Here is a 25,107-nt window from a genome sequence, read left to right as displayed (position 1 = left end):
GTGTATGTGTGTGTGTGTGTGTGTGTGTGTGTACACAAAGAACAGCAGAGATTCTTGCTATAGCCAAATATTAAAAAGTACCAGTAAAAGGAACCATTAACTTTTTATAACTCGTGCCTGTTTAATACTGAGAGTCGTACCGATCACGACCTCCATTTAATGTAGAGACACAAAATGTTCTCATGTCAAGTGTGTCCGTTCTGCTGCTCTGCAACATGACTCCATGGAAGAAGAAGCTCTCTCTTTGTCGGTAGCTAGTTCTCTGCTCCCTGAGAGGAGGAGTCAATGCAAAACTCAGATGTCTTCTACCTACAAGAGGAGGAAAGAGAGCAGTGGACACACACAGTTAAACATGAGGCGCTGCAGGACAGGACTGCTGCTTTTAACTATCTGCTGGGCAGGTGAAGATTTTCACTCATTCTGTCACTTCATATAGTTGGAAATCACTTGATGTTTACGTGATGAGTTCTGTACTGATGAATGATTTCTCTGCAGGCGTTTCCAGTCAGACTCTGAGTGAGTCTGAACCAGCGGTGAAGCTCCCAGGAGAATCCCATAAACTGACCTGTACCTATGCAGGAATATCAGATGATGATGCTGATATCAGCTGGATCAGACAAGCTGAAGGAAAAGGACTGGAGTGGATTGCTGATATTTCTGCTCCGAGTGGAAGCAATAAATATTATTCCACGTCTGTCCTGAATCGTTTCACCATTTCCAGAGACAACGCCATGGACCAGGTGTCTCTGCAGATGAACAGTCTGACCACTGAAGACTCTGCTGTTTATTATTGTGCTCGGAGGCCACAGTGATACAGGAAGCCACAGAACTGTGCAAAAACTCCCCCCACTGCATCAGTCACTGATACAAAGTATTGTGAATCGCCATTAAGTATTTTTAAAATCCCCCTATAGTGTTAATTGTTGGAACCAGGGGGAGAAAATGGAAGGTTGGACTAGATTAACTAGAAGTTAAATCAAAGTTAATTATCATCAAAGGCAGCAACTGTACTATCTCACTGAAAATAAATAGCTGTTTTAAAGATATTTGCAAGTAAAGAAGGTCGGCGCCATTTAATTTGACGTCCAAACGCATCTCCGTTAACACTGAACCCTCATGTCACCTTTGTTCTCGATTACAAACAAAAACCCTGCTGAATATTTGTCTCCTGTTCACTTCAATTCTATGCTAATACATTTTGTAATGGTAAAATATAATGATGCCATAATGTTTTATTAGATTAATGTCTGAAGCTAATCATGAGTTTAATTGTGAGGAAGTTCCACAGCACCAGCTGTGTGGGAACTGTCTCCTCTTTGATCCCATCAGTCTATGTGTACCAAAGCTGCATGGAGGGAGGAGAAGGTGTGGATTCCTCCGGCCCTCGTCCTGAATCTAATAAGATGTGTGATAGAATTGTCTTGTGAGTTTTCCCTCAGGTCTGGGACCTCGTTGCCTGTCTCTGTTTCTTTAGCATTACAAAGTATTAATATATCTTGTTTGCTTCGAACATAAAGAAGAAGCTTTCCACTGAAAAACAATAAACCAATATCTCTGAGACGCTCATCAACAGAGCAGCCAAGCGTAGTCACTACCAGGTCAGTCAAACAACAACCTGGCGACGAGTGGCTGAGGAACCGGGGTAGAAACATCAGCCGTATCGCTCCTCCTTAAATTTGCTCAGGACACAGAAGTACCACAAGAGAGATATGCATAAAAATACGTTTATTTAGTATCAAAACATTGAAGATGATTTATATTTTAAAAGCAGTCTTCCAATAAGTTAAAGGTCCACCAGGAAAGTCCAGTCACGAGCTGTCAGACAGCTGGGATCCATTTGCAGTCAATCCGGCCGTGCTCTGTTCAGTGTGGACTGTAGAGAACATGGTGTGACGTCGTGGCCAATGCCCCCTCACGACGGAGGTTGGTCGGTCGGTCGGTCCGTTCGCCACCGTCTCGTTGTCCCGGCCGTGTTCCCATAAGTCAGCAGCTTCCTCTTTTTTATACTCCTCCTCTTTGCCCCTCGATCCCGTAGATGGGTTGGTTACTAATTGTCCAGGTAATTAGTCCCGGTGAAAGCGATAGAGGGATTTGTTAGTCCAATAGGACGTCTGTGTGGGGAACAGTAGTCCATGTAACTCACACGGTGCACGCTATAGTAAAAGATCACGCAATACACAGTGAACATACAAGATCACAGCAATCACATAAATGACACAGCAGTCAATAAATGTCACAGCACACTAGTCACCGCAAACCAGAAACACACATTACATTCACACACACATTCCCAACAGGCGGACAGATACACTGCAAGGTGATTTGTAGATTGAAGACAGCTCGGTTGCCAGAGCAGGTGAAGTGACCTGTAATCAGAGAGTCTGAATGAGCTTCAGTTTGGAGCCACGCCCCTCCACATGATACCGCCAGGAGGCGGGACCTCGCCGTGACAATTATCTAGTTATCACATGACTTGTAAACTCATTAGATGAATAGTCCAATACAGTTTCATGTCAATCACATGTGTTATTATAACAAACAATAAAGCTTTTAGTGATTGTAAATGACAAAATGTCACATGTTAAAAATAAGACGTTTTTGTTTGGTTTTGCTGTATGAGAATAATAAATGTTGCTATTTCATATTATATCATTTTGTTGACTATATTTGCTTCTCTTTGATGTGATACTGTAGATCACATCAATCAATTCAATCAATTTGGATAAAGACATCACTCAGCCATGTGGAAAGGATAGTGTGCTTGTGTTAAACAGAAAGGCTTCTGAATATGTCGTCGTTTCAAACCAACGTTTCTTCAGTTTCTGGTGATTCTAAACATATCATCTTCCTCTCTGCACCTCCGGGACCACACAGGAAACTTTTTAGAAACTGTCAGAACTACAAACAAAAAGCATTCCAGCCTTCCAGTGTGTACTTTTCTTTAAAATGTAAACTTAAATAAAAAAGGAAAACTGCAATCTGCAATAATTATTACCCTTACAATATAGATTGATATTTTACAAGAAATAAACATATATAAATGTCTTACTTTATACTTTCAATGTTTTGGATGTTTTCAAGAAAAATAAGTTAGAAGGAATCAAGTAGGAAAAGAAGAGCTGTAGTGTGACGGTTTGAAAAAGGAAAGAACAATAATTCAATAATGATGAAGTATTTCTTGACCCACCATATAACAGTAGCTTGACAAAAGGAAAGAATTAAACAGCAATTCAAATTAGTTACAAACTATAAAACAACTGCTCTGTTAAAATAAATTCCTTTCAGTTTTTCTGATTCAAATGTATGTGTTTGCCATGTCATATGAAAGACATCTAGATTGACAAACAAATATGGATGAAAAACAATGACATAAAAAAAGTAACATGTTAATTAGGAATCTTACATCTAACAGTTTTATTGATTAGAATAAAGTTGAGGTTTTTTTTTAGTCTTACCCACTGCTGACGATACGTTTCCAGTGCAGGAAGCTGTTGGTCACTGAGGTTTTTGTAACAGGGTTTGTCACAGTGTGGGTTGGGATGGGGCACTGTGATATTCATCCATACAAAAACCTAAGAGCAAAAACTGTAAACTCTCCCATTCTCATTGTGATAAATCAACAGGACAGAAGGTTTTTCAACTGGAATGTAGAGTAAGTACTGTGTTTATCACTTTTAGATGGATATTAGTTATTACAAGTTAGTTAATAAGTAGATTAAAGTCACAGACGTAAATGTCATCTTTCTGTAAATTAACTTTCAGAACTGGTTAAGAATCAGAAAAAAAAGAAAAACTCTCAAGACACAATCATGTTATTATTTTGAACAGTTTTTCTGTGTATTTCAATCCCTTAATTAGGTTTTTAAGGTATTTATCTACTACGGCAGGTTTTTGTTGAGGCAGTGACAGGAGATGCATCACTGTGATTACTTCGACTACTGGGGACAGGGGACTACAGTCACAGTATCGTCAGGTAAGTCACATTTAAACATTGTATTTTTACTAAAACGTTTATATATTTGTAATTCATGTGATTATTAGCGGTAGAGAAGTTTAAATCATGTCTTATTTCGGTTTACATAATTAGGCAGATATTGCCTGGTAATAACTGTTGTTTGGCATTAACTCTTAATGCAGGTTTGTAATGTAATCAAAATAATTTAAATTTCGGCTGATAAACATTTGCATTTTTGAATTAACATTTTTAGAAAGTATTTCAATGTGATTCATTTTCCCATTTTTTCCCATTGATTAGACTGTATAATTAAAATATATATAAGGGAGCCAGGTTTTCTTTATAGCTAGCTGTACATAAATATACATACAAATATGTATAGATGCCTATAAAGAATAACTGGCATTCTTCTTTTAAAAATAAAACGTAAATGCTTAAATCCAACAATAATCAGCATTTGGACTATTTAGAGATACACTTTTAATTTTGTTTTTATTTACACTTATAATGATAACCAAAAGCCTTTTCAATATTATACCGTATATAGGACGTGATAAGAATAGCTTACAATGTATGAAAAATATTGAGAATATGCCAAAATATTCTATTTCATTGAGCTCGGAGGTTATATTACATATTATTATATTACATATGTTTTATGTGTATGATTTTTTACTAAATATTACCTTTCCTCATGTCAGCTCCTAGACTGAATATAAATAAAATAATTTCTACCCAAAAAGTATCACACCAAAGCGAGACATGGCAAAAATATTTTGTATGATTGATGAATTATTAAAACAGATCATTAATTCACATAAGTTCCAAGGAATATACTGTACTCAGATGCAGTATCTTTATACAGTAAAAATAATCAAAAGCTCTTTCTTCTTACAGAAGTATCATTCACTAAAGTCCTATAGCTTCATCATACAATGATATGTAATATTTTAATGATCCTCTTTCAGAAAAGTAACTGATGTGTGTATAATTTCACTTTCACAGAAACAACTGCATCACCGACTCTGTTCCCTTTGGTGAAGTGTGAACCTGACGGTGATGAAGTCACTGTTGGTTGTCTTGCACACAACTTCTTCCCAGAGAGTCTTACTTTCCAGTGGACCAATGCATGTGGGGACGACCTGACTTCGCTTCACCATCTTTTACCTCCGAAAGAAAAGAAATATTCAGGAGTCAGTTTTCTCAAAGTACCAAAGTCTGACTGGAATTTAAGGCACTCTTTTGAATGTTCTGTGACGCACCCAGGAGGATCAAGAAGTGTGACTTTGGGAAAAAGTATGTGATGTTTTATTTACAATCATAGCTCCCTGTCTGTATGTCTAAGAGTACTTATGCGTTATAGTTCATCTTTTAGACAGAAAATGTTTTTCATTAATTACTGTTTCATATGTTTAAACCAATCTGACCAATTTTACATTCAAGTTTTAAATGAATTATTACAGACTGATCTGTAGACTGATGGATATTTCTGCTCTTTCCTCCATTAGAGGCCTCTTGTTCTATGATAAGAAATATCACAATGACACTGAAACCAACAAGTCCCAAAGACATTTTCATCAACAACCAGGCAAAGTTTGAGTGCAGGATTAATGGACCGGACCAGACCACCATAAATGAAATGAAATTCACTTGGCAAATAAATGGAGCTGATGTGACGAAGAATAGCAGTAAAACAACAGACTCCACAGGCAGCAAAATCAGCACGTTGACTCGCGACCGCTCTGAATGGCAGACAATCGACAACGTGCGCTGTTCTGCTAAGGGCCCAAAAACACACGTTTATAAAGATCTGCATATCAACAAAGGAGGTATGTTACTAAGTGATGGAGAATGATTAGTAATCTGTGAGTCTGAGGAGAAAGACCATTTACACACACAAAATATTATCCAAGTTTAGCAAACGCAAAACTTGAATCTGACCCTGTTCACTAAGGAGAGTTTCTCTTTCAGATAATGAACCAAAAGTAACCGTCCACGTCCTCCCAGAGGAAGACGTCAAGGAAGGAGCTGAGGTCACTCTGTTGTGTCTGGTCTCTAGCCGGGAACCGCAGGATTTCTACATCGCCTGGTTAGAAGAAAGTGGACAGAATGTCAGCGTCTATAACGATGGCATCGACTTCCCCTCTATGAAGACTGATGAGCGCTACTCAGTTACGAGTCTTTACACCACCTCCTTGAAAAAGTGGAACGATGCCGTCAAGTTCACCTGCAAGGTGTGGCCTGGTGGCAAAACGCAGAGAGATGTGTCTAAGGAGGTGTTTAGATCAACTGAATGTAAGGAATCGTAACTAATTCAGTCCTAAATGTGTCATTTTGTGCTAGTGTGCTGTCATGTCTGTGTCCTCTCTGTCATCGAACCTGTCTTTGTGATTGTAAAAGTAACAGCCAGTTCGTCAATTCACTTTGGTTTGTCATCGTATTGTGTTTTAATCTGTCTTTGTCACATCGTCCAAGAGCTTGATGAATGTGCTGACTGTTTCAAATAAATGTTGCATGGAAACAACGTTGTTATATGTTCATGCATGACTTCAATATTCTGAAACAAAGCTTTTAGCTGATACCTGGTAGACTTCTCTCTTCCACTGTTCAGATAGATCAATACAACATATGTGGAGAGTGAATAATGCTTGATTTAAGTTTATGAGCACTATTCAAGTGAGAAATGGGCATCTATGTGTTACCTTTGTTCACACACACACACACAGACACACACATCTAACCCACCCACACCCTCCTCTTCTTAAATTCTATTCCAGCTTTTAAACTGCGTGTCGCTATGAGCTGCACAGATGATGCCATTGATGAAGACGAGTACAGCAGCCTGTGGTCCACCACCTCCTCCTTCATATTCCTCTTCATATCCTCTCTCATTTACAGCATGGTATTCAGCCTGGTCAAGGTAAACATGCAGACTTTCTCTCTATTTCAGCTGCACTGACAACTTAAGAAAGTAGAAGAGATGATACAGGATTCATAGATTCACTGAATATAGTCATTGTTTTACTACTAAAGTTATTAGAATGATCCCAAAAAGGGAGACTAAGTGATGAAAATGATGGCATCAATAAGTCTTGAAATGACATTTAACTAGAGAGACAAAAAAGAAATATAAAGTACTTATGTAATTGCTTATCAGCAAATATCTTATCTGCTAATGGACAGAAAATTATTCTGATTTGTGATTTTCTGATTATTGATCCATCTCTTAACAACAAACCTGTGACTTTGTTTGTGGTGTAGAATTGCATCACTTTCAGTTAACAGAACTTATGTTTCCATGTGCAATCAGCACATGTGCCTGATCCACATTTAGCAGCAGCAGAGTGAAGAACCTCTCCAGGCACAGACAACGTGCTGCTTTGTGTGTTTTAAATGATGCAACACGCTACACAGATGGCATGTTTAAGTATGGTCATTCTCATGGTTACAGAACAGACTTGCCCTGCAGAAAGGTTCATGGCCAAAGCCATTCTGTTGTGGGGAAAATAATTCTCCAGCTGTGTAAATATCTAAACTAAAGTAACAATCAAACTTCATCACTGCTTGATCATTTGTATCTGAACAATAAATATAATATATACTCATTTTGTTTGTGTTTCCAGATGAAGAGGCCATGAGATGAGATTGATGCATAACATGGACTTCACTTCTTCATTTGTCTTCTAAGTATTTTTTCTGGTTTTAAAAACATTTAATTGTGTGCTAGATTTAATGATCGTTATATACATATTTTTGTTGAACTATGTCACTCAAAATAGATTTTTCTGTGACCTGTACCAAATAAAAGATACAATTGTAATTGTTAGTCATTTAGATGAATAGATTCCCTGCATTGGCTTCTGTTCTTTCATTATGAATAGAAATGTTGTACATTCACTTTCTTGAAGACTTAAATATTATCTGTTGGTAAAGTTTTACAAATGTTCATTGCCACATAAATATCAAATTGCACTCTAGTTGAGATGTTTGTAACTTTGTCTGATGTCATTATGTTGAACAATTTGCTTTAATCTAATTCAACAGATATAATATTTACAGTAGTATGGACAACCACATCCAAGCATACAAGAAAACTTCGACAGTTATTTTGTGGGTTTCATTTCTAAATATATCATCTTTAGAGAGTCCCCCCCCCACACTCATGGTCCACCTCAGGGACCCCACACCTGTTGTAGTGAAACTACAGAGCTACAAATAAGCTTCCTCAAAACAAGAGACCCATCTTCCCCTGCATGTATTTGCATATCAGCATACAACAAGGCAATATGCGGCTTACATGCAAACTGCAGACACAAAGATCTGTGACATTACATGCAGGGTTAGAAATAGATATTGTAAGAACATGAAGAGTCCATCTTCAAATTGTATGGCAGTTAAAATATTACTTGGGAAGTTGCACCTGAATGAAGATACAGCAGAGCAATTCATGAAGAAACACTGATGCATGTAAAAGTGTAGGCACATTAATTGTATCATTTATTCAAATTATTCTTTCATGAAATATGTAAATATATATATGAATAAAATGACAGCTATTTTGAAGGATTCATATATTTTAGTGTATTATCCTTTATTTAATTGTAAACATTCATTAATAACAACATGAAGTATGCACACCTACTTTATATGTAGTGTACATGTGGAATAAGTCTTACACAGCTTGAACTACATGGGAACGATAGATGACCAACTTCTTCTGAACTGTGTGTTCATTCTTCACAGTTATTTGTCAGTTCATGACTCAGCATGTGCACATCTGTCCCTACTCTCAGTGCTTGAGTGAAAGCTACCAATTGTCATAAAACCTTTCAGAACCCCAGCTTGTCGATGTGCTGGAGGGACATTATTTAACACCAGCTCATCAGCAGAAGTCAGAAAAGAGTGAACACTGCCATCTTGTGAAGGACATGGAAAGGACCAGATTCAATCACATGACCCTTCCACTGTATCTATGCTCTTCTATTATGTTACAATAATTAAAAGTACAATGGTGTATTTAAAATACATAATCTCTCTCTTTCTCTGATCTCTAAACCTATTCAGTTTGAAAAGTTTCATTTTCCTGACAAACAACTTGCAGCCTCTTGGAGGTTTGGTAGGTTTTGGTCAGTGTTTGTATCACTGTGTTGATGCTAGCTGGAGTTATGGCACAGTGTGACACTCCATAACAAAAACCAGAGACTCGTCTGTCCTCTTAGCTGCAGCTCTCCTTTTACCAAACGGACACAGCATGTAGAATGTCACAGTTATATAATCTAATCCAAGTCAATTAAACTGCAATATGGTGTTAATAAAAAAGCGTTGACTCCTTGAGAATACTGATTAGACTCTGCAGCCATTTATGAAGCAATATTTGTGGTTCTACTGTGGTCATTATAATCCAACAATAAGTAATTTTAAATTATATTTTAAAAATGGATAGTTTTTTGCAATGTGATGTTTCATTGTGTACTGGAGTAGCCACCACGTTTCAGAACGTTTTAAAAACCTGAAAAAGAGATGCAAAGGTCTGTAAAATGTATGTTGAAAACGTATTTATGCATGTAAACACTCGTATGTAGTTGTGGCTTCATTGAAACACAGTGAGACCAAGTAACTGAAATAGTCAATATGCAGAACTTTGAAGACTTAATAAATAACCGCGCAGTGTACTCGCTTGTAGCACCCAACCTTTGGAATGCCTGGTACAAGAACATTGGCTATGAAATATGTGTCATCCTGTGGGAGCCTTTTTTTATGCCATTGTTACATGCCAGACGGGGACTGTCTGCATGTGTTCTTGTCGTTCTCCCTCCTGCTCATTGGTTTCTCTCCCCCAGTGATTATGCTGATTGGCCAACTCCAAACACAGGTGGAAAGCAATCAGCAGTTCCGGTGGCAGTCCATAAAGGAAGACTCCTGAGAAGTGAAAGGGGGTGTGTTCTGCGCTGCGGGTGGTGGCCAGTCTTCCTGTACGTGAGCTTTAGCTGTCTGCTGGCAAAACTACAAGTTTTGTAAGGTGGAGGTTGAGGACCTTAGTAAGTTGGGGTACCCTGTACATTTTCGCACGTAGGTATACCTTTGTATAGATACACCAGGTGTAGTGGTTGTTGCCTCCTGTGTAACGTTTTCCTTTAGTCCTTTTTTAGAGAAGCAGGTAAGGTATTTTGTTTGACTTGTTTTGGATGAAGAGCCAGTGGTGAGCTAGGCCTCGTTTTGTTATATTCATTTCATTTGTTTGGCACAACCTGTAGGTCCCATCTTCCACCACTCCCTCCCTCCTGTTGGGAGCCATCTTTTTGTGTAAGAATAAAAACTAGAAAGACCCCTTTTACCCTGACTCTGTCGCCTGTCTTTGATTGTTGTTTTACTGTCCTGGAATCTACAAAAGGGCCGTAACAGCCATGTTTTATTTGTCATCCAAATTACAAGGTTTTACCGCATCATTTATATAACTATATTTTTTTTTTTACTTCTGTAAAACTACCATTTCAAAATATATATTATACAATTGAAAAAAACTTACATTGAAATGGAAAAAATGAATTCTCCTTGGAATGGATTCTCCTTTTTGGGGTAGTTGTTTATGCACGGTGCTTTAAACAAGTAATGTATTATACTGCTTTCTACTGCCTGTTGGCCAGTCTTGTTCAGATAAAAAAACGTGTTTTAGGAAAAGTGGGCAGAAAGTTACAAATAATCAAAAACAACTTTTAAAAGTTAGAGGGTATAATTTAAAATACAATGGTACATAATGCTCACCATGTTCCATGATTTCCTCCGCTGAGTACACAGTACAAGAATGAGCAAAGCTACATATCAGTGGGTGGTTTTTGTACGAGCATGTTGTACTGTGTATGGGGGGGCACAGTGATGTGGCTCCGTACAAAAACCTGCCATGAACGGAACTGAGGCGTAGTGACTCCAAAAGAAGAGAAGCTCACATAACAAAATCACTACTCTGAAGAAAGGTTGAGTTCAAAGATCTGGTGGAAGGAAGCAAACATTTGAAATTCTATTTTTTTCAATTTCAGCTTAAAAATCACAGCACCTCAAAAAAGTTTATTTTTGTGTATCATCAAGGATAAAATATTTCACATACTGAAAAACAAATGAAGGAATACTGACTACTTACAGGTAATTTGATGCAAATAATTATCCACTTTGGTGATATGCCTGAATAAGATCGTTTAAATAAAGCATCACCTTGTCAGAACATACAGCAGTTATTTCTCATTCAAATTCAGGGGACATCATTTTACAGCACATTATTATTATTCTTTTTCTTTGTATCAGTGAAGATAAATCCACATACTGTGGGGAGTCATTGGTCCATAGTTGGACTGCACAATGTAAAGCAATAACATTAACTACGAGTGTGTTTCATTGAAATAACTGATAAGTGGACAAGTGGAACATCAATTTAATGTGGATTGTGTGTTTTTCGGTTTTTCCCTTCATTCTGACAAACAATCATAAAAACACAGATCTGTGACTACTTTGATGTCAGTTTATATTAAGTATGTTTCAAATGTGAGATTCTGGTCCCACTTCAGAATTTACAATCCATTATTTTAAAAGAACATCTGTACAAGCACACATATTGTTGTCCAACAGTTGGACTATAATAAGAGAAGCTATCCAAAGAAAAATGAAAATGTCTGCACGTTTTTGAGTTGTGATCATCAACATGCATACTGGTTAATATTTATGTAACACAGGAAACAGGTGCTTCCACAGCCTGTTAACAAACTGTAACTTTAGACCACAGCACTAATAATAGTAACATGACAATAAGTTACACAAAATAATGCCGGTGAAAAGGATTTGTATCAAAAAGAAAAGAATATATTTTCATATAAACATGTTACCAATATTCAGTAACAATCAGGTCATTGCATTGATGCTCATTTCTGATAATGTAACATTATAAGCAACACTAACAGCTAAAACTCTTAAGGTTCCCTTCAGGTACGTATTGATGCGTTCAGGCTCCGTTAATAGTTAGTGAAAATGATTATTGTAAGATGAGCAAAAGAACACACACTTGTTTGACAGAGATGTTACCATAGCAACATGAAGATTAGAGATGAACTATGACTTGTCTACATTAGCTTTGATAATACAGTTACTGTGTATTGGCTTTAATCCATTAGCATCAGGTTCGTCAGCTGGGAATCAGGATTTAAGAATTACGAACCAAATCCAGGCCAAAGGTTTTTAGCATTTGAAAAAAAAAACGTGAACCTGGTTTTGGTGTTGAAAACTAAAAAGTACAATATTACAGGTCATTTAGCTGACGCTTCTATCCAAAGCAACTTACATTACACGTTGAACCCATGGCTTTTTAAATTTTTTTTACATTTTGTCTTGCTCAGGGACACTTTGAATTGAGACATGGGGCAGCCGGGACTCAAACCGCCAACCTTGCAGTTCCCAGCGCTCTACCCCCTGCGCCACAACGACCCAACATGTGTTCCAAACAAAAATAAGTAGTTATTTTATTAAATTTCAGCGAGGTCCAGTTAGAGAGAATTTCCTCCTGCAAAGGTCTATGACATCACACTAGCATTTAATTTGCGCTATAATTTAGTCCCATTTGTATAGAAGTATCCAGCAGTTGAATTAACATTTATTTGTAATTCATTAACAACCAACTATCAGGAGGTGTGAAAGACTTCAATTAGTTTGTATCAAATGTTCCTCTTTCTCGCAGCCATACATAAGATAATGACAGCACAATATGGTACTTTATGAAATAAAGTTAAAATAAATGATGTTAACTTTTATCTTTTGTAAAGTGTTTAAATCCTAGTTAACAGGGTAAAAGTGTTTTAACTGAATCAATTCGAAGCAGCAGGAACTGGAGCTGACGGGTCTGATACAGAGGAAGTGTTGCCTAACTGTTGTCAACTCATACTCATATTTTATATAACCCAGACCACAGGAAATGCGTCTCAAGGGACGTGGTAATAAGTAGTCCAGTGGGAATTGCTTTGCCATTAAAACATGGTCCCTGGTTTAAATGACTATTTGTATTAGAAGCACGTTGGAATATATCACTGTGATGACTACTTTGACTACTGGGGGAAAGGAACACAAGTCACAGTGACTTCTGGTGAGTAATTAACACATTTATTATGATTGAAGACTATTCTGTATTTTCACGGGTTTATTATGAAATTCATGTTGATTTCAAATTTGTTGTAAAGGTAAATAAGAGTAAATCCAAGTAGAAGAGCAAAAAGATGAGGGTAAATGGTAGATATATCCACTGGTTTAGTGGATAAGTACAATCATTTATTAGATGAAAAAAGCTGTTGAATATGTTTGCATTAAAAAGGTCACTAATTACAGGGTAAAAGTAACAATAATGATCATCTCAGGTAAGCAGGTAAAAGAGACTTTGTCTTCATATGGACAATAGAACTGGCCTGGGTAATATTTAATATTTAGACCTCAGTGGCATCAAAGGTGTCTTTAAGTGCTTGTTTTTGCACTTTGGATGTAATGTCTTATCACACTGTGATGGTGCTTTTGATTACTGGGGGAAAGGCACCATGGTAACAGTCACATCAGGTAAGCTGCTCTTATTTATCTTTCTCTAATGTCAAGATTTAGAATTATAAACTACATTGGAATTGTTGTAGCAATGAAGTTGTGATTGTATTTCTTTCATTTCTGGGATAAGGTATGATACATGTTTAAAATTGGTAGAATGTGTTTAAACTCTGGTGTTTAAAATCATATTTAGTTACATCTTCTGAACCCTTCTGTAAGAAAGTCACGGTAAATATGTCGGAGGGTGAATTATTAGATAACCGACCTCAGAAAGTGTAGATATCTGGGAACAGGTTTTTTATGCAGTGGTGGATCATTTGTCGAACTGTGACTACGCTTTTGACTACTGGGGAAAAGGCACCATGGTCACCGTCACCTCAGGTACGACATCTTAATGTTTCTGATTAGAGAAAGACATTACAGACATTACTTTATTATGTACTATAATTTAATGTAGCCATAAGTCACAGCCAGAGATTAGACAGCAATCAACATATTGTGGCATGACAATTCCTTTTGTAAAGGGCTTAAGATTGTTTAGTTCAGTTGGATTGCAAATCATTTAAATCTTTATATTAAAGTTCAGTTTGAGCGTTTTCCAAAAACAAGACTGACATTAAGTGCTGAGTTTTTGTGAAACGTTTGAATTGAATCTCTTCACTGTGACAACTGGGCTTTCGACTATTGGGGAAAAGGCACTTTGGTAACAGTGTCATCAGGTGAGTTTTGTTCCGTTAAAAAACATCATCGGTGTGTTTCAGTGTCTTATTTAAAGTAACTTCTCAACATCTCAATTGTTACTTTAAAGGTTTTAATGCTCTACGTGTCTTTAAAAGTCTGACATTGATGTTTTCAGCACAGGATAAAACGTTGGATTTTTGATGCAAACATATTTGGCTTTGTTTATTTCTCTAAATTGTATTTTTAGTTTAAAGTGAATTTTTAAAACATAGTGGGATTGATTGAATGTGAAGGCAGACTTGTGCGTTTGCTTTGAGACGTGACATTGTCATAGTAACCGCTCAGCACTTTGCTAATATAATTACTTTTATTACTGAGGAAAAGGTACCTCAGCAATAGTTGTAATAGGTAGAAGTACTTTAATTTTATACATAACTGCTGAAGTTTATACAAAGTATTATGTTTTTGTAATGTAACAATATGACTGCCATCAGTATAATATAATGTATGGTAACTGTAGGAACGGTGACTTAACACTTCCATCTCTTTAATTTAAAAGAATACACTAAGGATTATTGTCGTTGTGCATTACAAGTTGTGCATTTAATGTAATTTAACTAGTTATATATAGAATGAGAAAACTAAATATCTAAAATAATCATTGAGGGAGGTTAAACTTGCTGCAACCAAACAAATAAATGACATTCGGAAACATAGAGGTTTGTGTATTGAGAGCAACGTCTTAAATGTTAAAAATGCTGTGCCTTCTTCCACTACTGTCTCAATCCTCTCATTTGTCTTCTAAATAATATTTGGTAAAAAAAATATTTGATCTTTTTTTTCCTTTTCTAGCCGCTTCAACCAGACCGACGTTGTTTCCTCTGATGCAATGTGGTTCTGGGACTGGAGACACAGTCACTCTCGGCTGCTTTGCCAGCGGCTTCTCACCCTCCTCGCTGACCTTTGCATGGAACAAAGTGAATGGACCCGCCTTGACCGACTTCATCCAGTACCCTCCAGTTCGAGAGGGAGACTTTTATACCGGAGTCAGTAACATCCGAGTGAGCAGACAGGACTGGGAGGCAAAGGACGCCACTTTCAGATGCGCGGCGACCCATGCAGCAGGACCGGTAGAGGTCACCATCCAAAGGCCAAGTAAGACTCATGCTACGTTATGAATAAATGCCTTTTGAGTCCATCATTTAACATCTAGCAGGTTTATAGTGTGTTCTATAACCGCAAATTGGTAATTGACTAATTATAGTATCAAAAAATAGAGTTGCTTGTGATAATATTAATGGGAAAAAACGGTAAATAACTTAATATAGTTCAATAAGTCTACTGAGTTTTAGTCTCTAAATTGACTATTTTTGGGGTTTGGTGCATTTTTCTGAGAATTGTATTTGGTAAAAAACGTTATTTTTACCAGTCAATCAAACAAAAAAGTGAAAAATAATCGGTTAAAAAAAATCCATGACTTGAAAGGAACATCAGAGAAGAGCATGAAACTAAAATGTTTCTAAAGCGAGATAGCGTCACATGTCCTTGAATATTTTTACTTTCACAACAGGCCAAACAGACAAAGCAAACAGTCAGGTGGAACAAGAAGGCTGACGCTCTAATTTCATTCTCTGCTTCTATACTTTACGTCCTCTGCAGCGTCTCAGATTATTGCACCGTGTTCTGCTTCTTTTCATCAACCTGCATAATCCTACTTCTTCTTCATGTCAGTCTGCCCCCACTTTCATTGTTTGTTGATTATTAACATTCAATCTGTGTTTGCTTGCTGCTGCAGTCAATGTATATGCAGAAGCAAGCATTAAAGCTCCACTGTTTTTTTATGTCATTTATTTTAACATGAGAATCACATTCACAATATCACACATCATTTTTCACAGTTGCTTCTGCATATATATAAATGATTCCCTGCTTCTGCATACATATATATTTGTGTATATGTTTCTATTTTTCAGATGTGGTTATTAAATTGCCGACTCTTGAAGTGTTGGCCTCCTCTGATGAGGACACCAAGGTTTCATTCTCCTGCCTTGCCAAGGATTTTTCACCCAACGATTATGACATCAAATGGCTGAAAAACAACCAGGAAGTCACAAACCAAATATTCGAGATGAAAACAATCACTCCTGAGGGGAGAAAGGATGCAAATGGAACTACACTGTACAGTGCCACAAGTTTCCTCATGCTGCCGTCCAGCGAGTGGACTGATGGCACTGAGTTGACGTGTCAGTTTAAGGGTAAAGGTCCAACATTCGAGAATTCATCGCTGACTTACAAAGTCACAGACACTACTGGTGAGTAAATTCCACCTTTTCCATCAAGAGATTCAATGTAAATGTCGTTGCATTTGGCTTTTCTGCAGCTGTTTTGATTAAAAAGTTCTTTCTTGGCAGGTGTGGGATGTCCTGAATCAGATGTGGAGGTCACAATCGAAGGCCCCACAATGGAGCAAATGTTCTTAAGCAGAAAAGGAACTGTGAAATGTAATGTTAAGGTCAACAAACCGTCAGTCCATAAGATTTGGTGGGAGAATCAGGATAAACAGGCAATAGCTGGAGCCTCAAAATCCCCCCCTAGAGGAAGTAAAGAAATAAGCCTTCCACTTGACATTGATTATGACGAATGGAGCCGGGGGACAAAGTTCTACTGCGTTGTTGAAAAAAACGATTGGGTTGAACCACGGAAGACGCCCTACGAAAGGATTCCTGGTAAGTAAAGAAAGCAGCGACTGTGTTTTTATTCCTCTTGTCAGACCATCAAACATGCTGTGAGTGTCACTGCGTCGCTGACATTTACTGCAGTACTGTCGCTTATTTCATCCGTGGCAGAAGCTCTAAATGTCCTCTCACACTTGCAGGAGGAGAAACTCAGCGACCTTCTGTGTTCATGCTTCCGCCACTAGAACACACTAGAAAAGAAATGGTGACCCTCACTTGCTACGTGAAAGACTTCTTCCCTCGGGAGGTTTTTGTGTCTTGGCTTGTTGATGACGAGGAAGCAGATTCAAAGTACAAGTTCCACACCACAAACCCTGTAGAAAACCAAGGGTCCTTCTCTGCTTACGGCCAGTTATCTTTCAGCCTTGAGCAGTGGCAAAAGAACGACGTGGCGTACAGCTGTGTAGTTCACCACGAGTCCGTGGCTAACACCACTAAAGCTATCGTCAGGTCCATTGGGTACAGAAGCTTTCAAAGCATCAACCTGGTCAACCTCAACATGAACGTCCCTGAAACGTGCAAGGCCCAGTAGATGTTCTCACGCCTCGCTGTGTCTTCTGCTGTTTGTTGCTTGTGATGTGACATCGTGTTTGCCTTTTAATTCACTTTCAAAAAAACAAATAAAAACAGCTCTTTGCAACTCTGTTGATGTTTGTCGCATGCTGTTCACGTCTTTATTCAACACATATTCCAGCTACATGTTTGTTGTCAGCGTCACAGTGTGATCCTGTGTGTAGCCTTCAGGATGTTTGACACAAATGAATCAAACTTACCAAACCATTTTACATTATGTAGAATCACACTAGAGCAACTCACTAACTACTGCATGTGTTCATTGACTGTGCAATGTTTGTGTGACTTGTCTTTGTGTACGCATTTACTCCACTGGGTCTTGCACTCCCTTCACAAGAAAGATGATTGTCGAAGGTCTAATTCCAGCTCTGTGCGTCAAATCATTAATCTACTGATTCACAAGCCAAGTCACGCCTGCCACAACATGAATTAGGACTTTCACAAGCAAGTCAGGATCATGTTAGGACGGCTTGAATCAACACAATCAACACAAGGAAATGCAAATGAAATAGTCCGTATGGTTAAAGAAGAACAATTTAATAAGTAACAAGACGTGTGCCAGTACTATTCTTTTAATTGATGGTTGACTTGATTTGATTGACTGAACTGTCCTCAGAGTTCCTGATTAGATCTACTCTGACCTGATGCGTATTAAAGTAGCGACTCTAACACAGGAACATGAATAGAATATGGTCATTGAGCTGTTGAAGCCTGCGTTTTGCCCAAAGTGCCCACTAAATAATGACTGTACACTACATCCAGACTTCTGCCAGGGGAACAGTGCGATGGAGGCAGAAGAAGATAACATGGGGAGCACAGGCCTCACCTTCATCCTCCTCTTTCTCATCACTCTGCTGTTCACCATAGCAACCACTGCTTTCAAGGTAATGGAGACTCTGCATGTTACCGATGTGCACAGATTTGGATTTAACCAGAAAACTACTTTATCTAACGTGGCAATCTCTACAAATGTCATGAATCTGATGCTGAAGGAGTGTAACACAATTTCGGATTGAACCTGTGGCTCAAAGTGTTGCAATGTTTATATATTCTCTATTATACACAGAAAAAATGGGGTTCAAAATGCTGAAAACTTGAAGCCGAGGAAACAAAAACAAGGGACTGAAATCCAATGGATTGCCACTTTAACACTATGACCAATAAATAAGATGACTATCTTTTTAGATATTGCGTTTTTTAAATAAAATCTACAAGGTATCTGCAACAAAACCTCAGCTATGAATGAATGAAACATGCATGTTCATAGGGTTCACTCAAAAAACAGCTGTGCTTTTGCAATGTAATGCTTTCCTCTTTAATAATCACCGTTAACAACTCTTTGGTTGAGTTGACATTGTAGTTAAATATTAACATGTCCCTGCTGTTATAATGAACTGAATACAATTTTACACATTTACACGTTTACTTTTTACAATGTGACTTATTTCTATATTCTTTCTGTCTTTTCAGGTTAAATGAAAACAGATGAAACTGTTTTGACTGTTCTTTTTGAAATGTCTTCTTATAAACTCACAGTATCATGTAAGTAATCACAGTTGTCCATTTTGATTTTAATTGCAAGAGCTTTATGTCTTTTAAAAAAATAAATTTTTAAAAGAAATTAACATTCGATGTTGTTTATACTTCTCTTCCATTACTTTGACGTTGTTCATACTGCATGTTGTTTTAACTATAATCAATCATTTATTATACTCACAACAGTACTTATTTTAGGTTCTCAATCATTTTATCTTTAAAGAAATACTTCATCATGTTCTCATGTTCATCACCTCCCCAGCACCAGGAATCATCCGCTCATGTTCAACTTGATATGAAAATGTGCAGTTCTCGGGTCTAATATTAACAGAGTGGAGAAGTGAAACCTTGCAACGTCATGAGAAGCCATGTGAACTCTTTGTGAAAACATGTAAAGTGATCTGAGACATTTAAATGTGCGCTCTGCTTCTCTAACTGACGCCTCACACCTGGTGCCAGTGATGCACTGTTGCTCTTTGCACCGTTTCACTTCTGTATTTTGGCCCTTTTTTGGGAGCCGGGTGTTACTCAATGCTTCCGCTTGCTGCTGCCTCTGATCCCTCTGCCCTGCCATGCTGCATCTGTGCAACAGCCCCGTGTCCACCTGACTATGAGACACCAGACACTGTACAAGTACCACTCTGCCATCTAGCCTAAATACAAAGATACCAGATTTAGAGTTAAGACAACACAGGTTACCTGACCAAGATCTTAAGGTACGTACGACTGAAAGGATGAAGTCCGCTCATGTTTTTAAAACATGTGCATCTGACTGCTTGAGGAAAGTAACGATGTAAATCTCTCCCCCATATCTCAGGACAGCGGGTTGTCTCTCCAAATATCACGTTACACCCAGTTTGGCAGGGTGAATTCGGGAAGTCACCAATCAGACTCGTCTGCAACATTCAAGGCTTCTTTCCAGACAAACTGAGTGTGGAGTGGAAGCAGGAAAACCAACCTCTAAACGTCGTGCAAATCCAAAGCAAGCTTCAGAGTGTGGAGGGAAAGGAGAAAACCTTCACTCTGAGCAGTGAGATTGAGCCAAATATGACAGAGTGGGCACAGGCCTCAAGTTTTACCTGCACGTCTATTCACAACACTCAGACATTTATGAAGACCACAAGTATTTGTCAATGTAAGTATGTCAGTCTACTGTCTCACAGCACAATATACAAATGTAAATATTACAAGATGAAAACTGTTATAAACGTTTTTTTCCCTGAAGATGAAGCAACGGCTCCTCCTTCCATCGACGTGGAGATTCCCAGCTTCAAGAAAGTCATGACGGAAGAATCTCCCGTAAAAGCTACATGTTTTGTGCGCACTGTTCTTAATGCCAAGGTGACGTGGCTGCTGAATGAGAGAGACACAGCGGGTGGCACAGTGAGACAGGACACCAAGTCAACTCATTTAGTCAGTGAACTGACGGTTTCTTCAAGTCGATGGAAACAACTCAAGTCCATAACATGTCAAGCTGACCACAAGTGCTTCTCATCTGCTAAGAAGACTGTACAAATCGCAGGTGAGACAACCACACGCCATGAGAACCAGACGTCATGTGACAGCATGGTGCATAAACGAAGAAGCCTGCTGGCTTTTCTGTCTGTATCATCCAGAGCCTGCAGGTACAGATCCATCGATTGAGATCAGGAGATCTCTGAAAGATCTGCTGAAAGGAGACGGTGCCGTGCTGGAGTGTGATGTCACAAGACTCTCGTCACGTGACCTCTACATCACCTTTCAAGCCAACGGTGTCGACATCTCCGACAAACAGTTTGTTGAACTTCCTGCAGCCTCAGGCCTCCTTTCAATCAGTAGAAGTTTCACAGTCCATTCAAATGAATTGAAGAGAGACGCAAGTTTCACCTGCAAAGTGAATCAAGGATTCTCCAACAGCTTTGTGTCCAACTCCACAGGCAGTTTCTTTGGTGAGAGGAGAAGCTCTTCATTCCCTTAGTGGTAGTTCATTCCATGTTTCACACTTAGTTGATCAGAAATAGACCCATTCATTGATTAATCGAAGCACTGATTGATCTCATATTTAGTGGAGCCATCGATGGAACTTCTTCTGGCCCCCGGTGAAGACTCAGGACCACAGAGACTCCTGTGCTTCGCTTGGGGCTTTAACCCTCAAATAAAGTGGTCTTCAGAGTTCGAGCACAGATCTCCATTAACTAATGACGTCAGCATGGGTGAAGATGGACGTGTGGCGGTAACCAGTCATCTCCACGTCCCTCAAACCGAGTGGAGAACAGGGAAGGTCTTCACGTGTGAAGTATCTGACAAGTCTCTGAACACTAATGTGAGAAAGAACATCAGCCTCTGCTCAGGTAAAAGGAAAACTAATAGACAGAGAAGAAATGAATTCATCTTCCATTAAGCATGACACCTTCTTCCTCACATACTTCATATGTGTCGCCTTTTCTGCCATTTCAACGTCTCTTTATTTTTCAGTAACTCCTGCGTCATCTCAGATAGTTGCCGTATATGTTCAGGCACCAACACCAGCAGAGCTTCTGAACAAGGGACAGGTGACTATCACCTGTCTCCTGGTCGGGCCGTCTCTTAATGATTTCTCCGTGACCTGGAAAGTAGGTGAGAACAATCATTCCCACGATGGCCGTGAGGATTTTCCAGTGAGTCACAGCAACGGTACAGAAACTGTGCAGAGCTTCCTCAATGTGTCAGCGGCGGATTGGAATGAATTTAACCAAGTGTCTTGTGAGGCAAAGCACCGATGCTCCAAACTGGGCCACGAGGATCATATAACCAAAAGCAGAGGTTTGTTATCCACAAAACACCTTCATTTGTTTCTTTGCATCTGTTCATTGATATTTTTCAATCTGTGGAGATGTTTAAATAGTTTAAGTAGACGAGATGCATCAGAATCATCACATTGATGTTTGTGGAAGCTGTCAGTGATTAAACGATCACATTAGAAATGGTTAAAATATGAAGCTTGATCTACTTTTGTCTTCTTGTTGTGCTTCTAAAGAGCTGTATCCACCAACAGTGAAGATAACACAACCAACTGTGGATGACCTTTCTACGTCCGACTCCCTTGCAATTATTTGCCACGTCTCTGGATTCTTCCCGTCTGATATCCGAGTGTACTGGGAGGAGGAGGACCAGAGAGTCCCTCCAACTCACTTCACCAACAGTCCAACATGGAAATACACCGGGAGCAGCACGTATTCGATGATCAGCAGACTAAACATCTCAACAACTAACAACAAGGAGTCTACGTATTCTTGTGTCGTCAGACACGAGTCATCGGAAACGCCTTTTAAAAGCACTATAAAGGATGTCTTTGGTGAGCTGTCGATTAGAATGAAGTCAATGACAGTTTACTGGTGTACTTCATTTCATCGTAGACAGAGATCGGTGTAGAATACGGGTCCATACTGATTTATTTGATCGATTGCGTCGGCTAAAATAAAGATAATCAAAATTGACAAAAACTTTTCCTCCCTGTTTCCTCCAGCCACAGTGACCCACAGCAAACCCTCAGCGACCTTGCTCCAGGGCTCCGGTGAGCTGGTGTGCCTGGTCTTTGGCTTCAGCCCTGCAACCATTAACATCACTTGGTTTCTTGATGACACCAAGGGACCGTTGGACTACAGCACTAGTGAACCCCACAGAGGCCCAGATGGAAAGTTCAACATTCAAAGCCACCTAAATCTGTCCCGAGTCATCTGGTTACCTGGCGCCAACATCACCTGCAGGGTGACACATGCAAACATCAGCCTGTCCCTGGATGTATCTAAACCAGGTGCTAGTTTGATAACAAGTCTCTCTTGAACTTTACAGATTGCACATATATGTTAACCACCCGTTTCATACATGGTTGAATGAGTTAATATCTCTTAGCAGCTCCCCTGCCACTGGAACAAAGTCCAGTAGACTAACACATGTTACACGTTTCCATTCATTCACAGACTCCTTGAAGGACTGTGATTTCTTCGACGACATCATGCATGCTGAAGTGAACCAGGACACAGATGTGGAAAGCTGGTATTTTGCGTTCACTTTCCTCGTTTTATTCCTCGTCTCCTTTATCTACGGTGTCTCTGCAACCATGATAAAGGTGAGAAACAACAGTACTGGAATGTTATTTTAGTGAGTGATCTTTCAGTAACACATTTTTATCACTATTATTTTAAATATTGTTTTATTTTCATATTTTCACTCACGTATATACATATATTTTAAATATGAAATTACATCATATGCTGACACCTTCCCTTTGCTTTCTCCTTTTAGACTAAATGATGGTGATCCCTGGACAGATCCAATTATATAATAATGTTTTGGTTTTTCATGTTTTAAAGTTTAAGTGATTCACATCTATTACTATTATATGTTATGTAACAGGTTTCTTGATTAGGGTTAGAAATGATTGTTATGTGTGCAGTGCATCTGTTTAAGAGAATACATGAATAAAATACATACTTTTTGGTTCTGATTAAATTTGTTCTGATCACATAATTTGATGCATTATTACAATATGTGCTAAAAGAGTAATTCAATTATATAAACATAACACAAACAGCCTGCATATATACGGGATTAGAAACCTTAATCAGTAATCAGGAACATTTATTGCCAAAATATGTTAGACATACAAGGAATTTGACATTGCGATTGGTGCAAAACATCGGACAGTAAGACAATATGATAATGGACAACAAGACAAATAGAATGGCATGTTCAATTTACAATTTAACTATACACTTTGAAATGAAATAGAAAGCTCAGAGCTGGGGATAAAAAAAGGATACTCAATTAAAAATAAAAAGTTAAAAATAAAGTGCACTGGCGAACACAACTGTGTTTGAGTGTATGTGAAAGTGACAAGTGTATGTCTTTTATTCTGAGTTTGAGATTCTCCTACCTATAAAATGAGCATATATACAGTATATCTACAGTTTACATCATTGGATGCTTCATTGCCATACATTATGAAAGAATAATTACATTACATTACATGTCATTTAGCTGACGCTTTTATCCAAAAAGACTTATAATAAGTGCATTCAACCATAGGGTACAAACTCAGAAGATTCAATTATCTAAACTCAGAAGATTCAATTATATAAACATTATTTCCATAAAAAGATGGTAACACAAATAAGCTGCATATACATACTGCGCTGGAGACTGCGCTCGCTGCCATGTAGGACTGATAGACTGTATAAATCATTCATCCCCAGAGCCATACAACTATACAATAACACAACCCACCAACTGTGTGTTTTAACTTTATTTTTTCTTTCTTTCTGATAAACCCTTTTTAATAGTTTAACTGCATGTGTATATTATGTTTGTATATTGTCAGGAGCTACCTGGGTCTTGAATTTCCCCTCGTGGTTCAATAAAGTACTTCTATTCTATTATTCTATTCATACAGTTTATACTGTATAAATATACAGTATGTCATAAGATCAGCATCGTTGTATTACTCAGATTGACCACTAGAGGGAGACAGACCTCCACATACAGAAGTGGGGATTTGTGTCCTTGATGTGAAGTCGTGTCTTAATTTGAACATACTGAGAGGTCTAAACTGCACTGACCAGATGTTATGAGACAGAGGTGCAGTCTGTTCAAAGCACTAACAGAGACTGTTTGTATACCTTCTCTTTCCCATCAATACAAACACACAGGGTCACTGTAAATGTGTGCACATGTCTACTTTGTGGGTTAACATTAAACATGTGTTAGAAGGTAAGTTTGGAGTAACTTTTTGAACACATACTGTTCCCGGGTGATGGGGATTAGAAGTTGGCCTCACAGGAAAGATTTTATAGGAAGGAGTGTGAAGGTAGAGAGAGGAATGTGTTATTGAGAGCAGTACAGGTGATGTTGAGAGAGCATAGAAGATGTTGATCACCTGCACATTTCATACATGTGCATCTATAAAAAGTCAGATAACTATTGAAAGTGCTCAATTAGAGGAACATGCAGTGAGCATTCCATCCATCCACATATCCCTTCAGTAAACTGGCTTTTTCTTTAAGGTTGTGAAGGGGCGGAGCAAATACCAGGTGTAATTAGCGTAGAGGC

General features: G+C 38.4%; 1 protein-coding gene and 1 gene segment (V, D, J or C); both read left to right on the top strand.

Annotated features, from left to right (window-relative positions):
* The first annotated feature begins 315 nt into the window (after nt 1-315).
* Nucleotides 316-23,511, top strand: LOC120827327 (uncharacterized). 4 transcript variants are annotated; one of them, XM_078083946.1, is made up of 13 exons: nt 316-401; nt 496-799; nt 12,997-13,073; nt 15,050-15,352; nt 19,859-20,176; nt 20,267-20,563; nt 20,658-20,969; nt 21,087-21,371; nt 21,496-21,822; nt 22,037-22,354; nt 22,526-22,813; nt 22,980-23,128; nt 23,305-23,511. In XM_078083946.1, exons 1-13 carry the CDS (start codon nt 353-355, stop codon nt 23,311-23,313), a joined length of 3,036 nt encoding a protein of 1,011 aa, XP_077940072.1. In that variant the 5' UTR covers nt 316-352; the 3' UTR covers nt 23,314-23,511. The 4 variants fall into 4 exon arrangements, with proteins under 4 accessions (XP_077940072.1, XP_077940070.1, XP_077940069.1 ...); XM_078083944.1 differs by lacking the exons at nt 316-401; nt 496-799; nt 12,997-13,073 and adding an exon at nt 13,401-13,534; XM_078083943.1 differs by lacking the exons at nt 316-401; nt 496-799; nt 12,997-13,073 and adding an exon at nt 13,766-13,897.
* Nucleotides 3,538-8,515, top strand: LOC120827321 (immunoglobulin heavy constant gamma 4-like). The segment is given in 7 exon segments: nt 3,538-3,652; nt 3,888-3,973; nt 4,961-5,251; nt 5,464-5,784; nt 5,927-6,250; nt 6,733-6,875; nt 7,579-8,515. Coding segments are annotated over 6 exon segments (1,155 nt in total).
* Nucleotides 23,512-25,107: the final 1,596 nt, after the last annotated feature.

The sequence above is a fragment of the Gasterosteus aculeatus genome, chromosome 11 (assembly GCF_964276395.1).
Source record: "Gasterosteus aculeatus chromosome 11, fGasAcu3.hap1.1, whole genome shotgun sequence".
NCBI lineage: Eukaryota > Metazoa > Chordata > Actinopteri > Perciformes > Gasterosteidae > Gasterosteus > Gasterosteus aculeatus.
The sequence above is the reverse complement of the archived record's forward strand: the minus strand, read 5'-3'. Positions and strand labels throughout refer to the sequence as shown.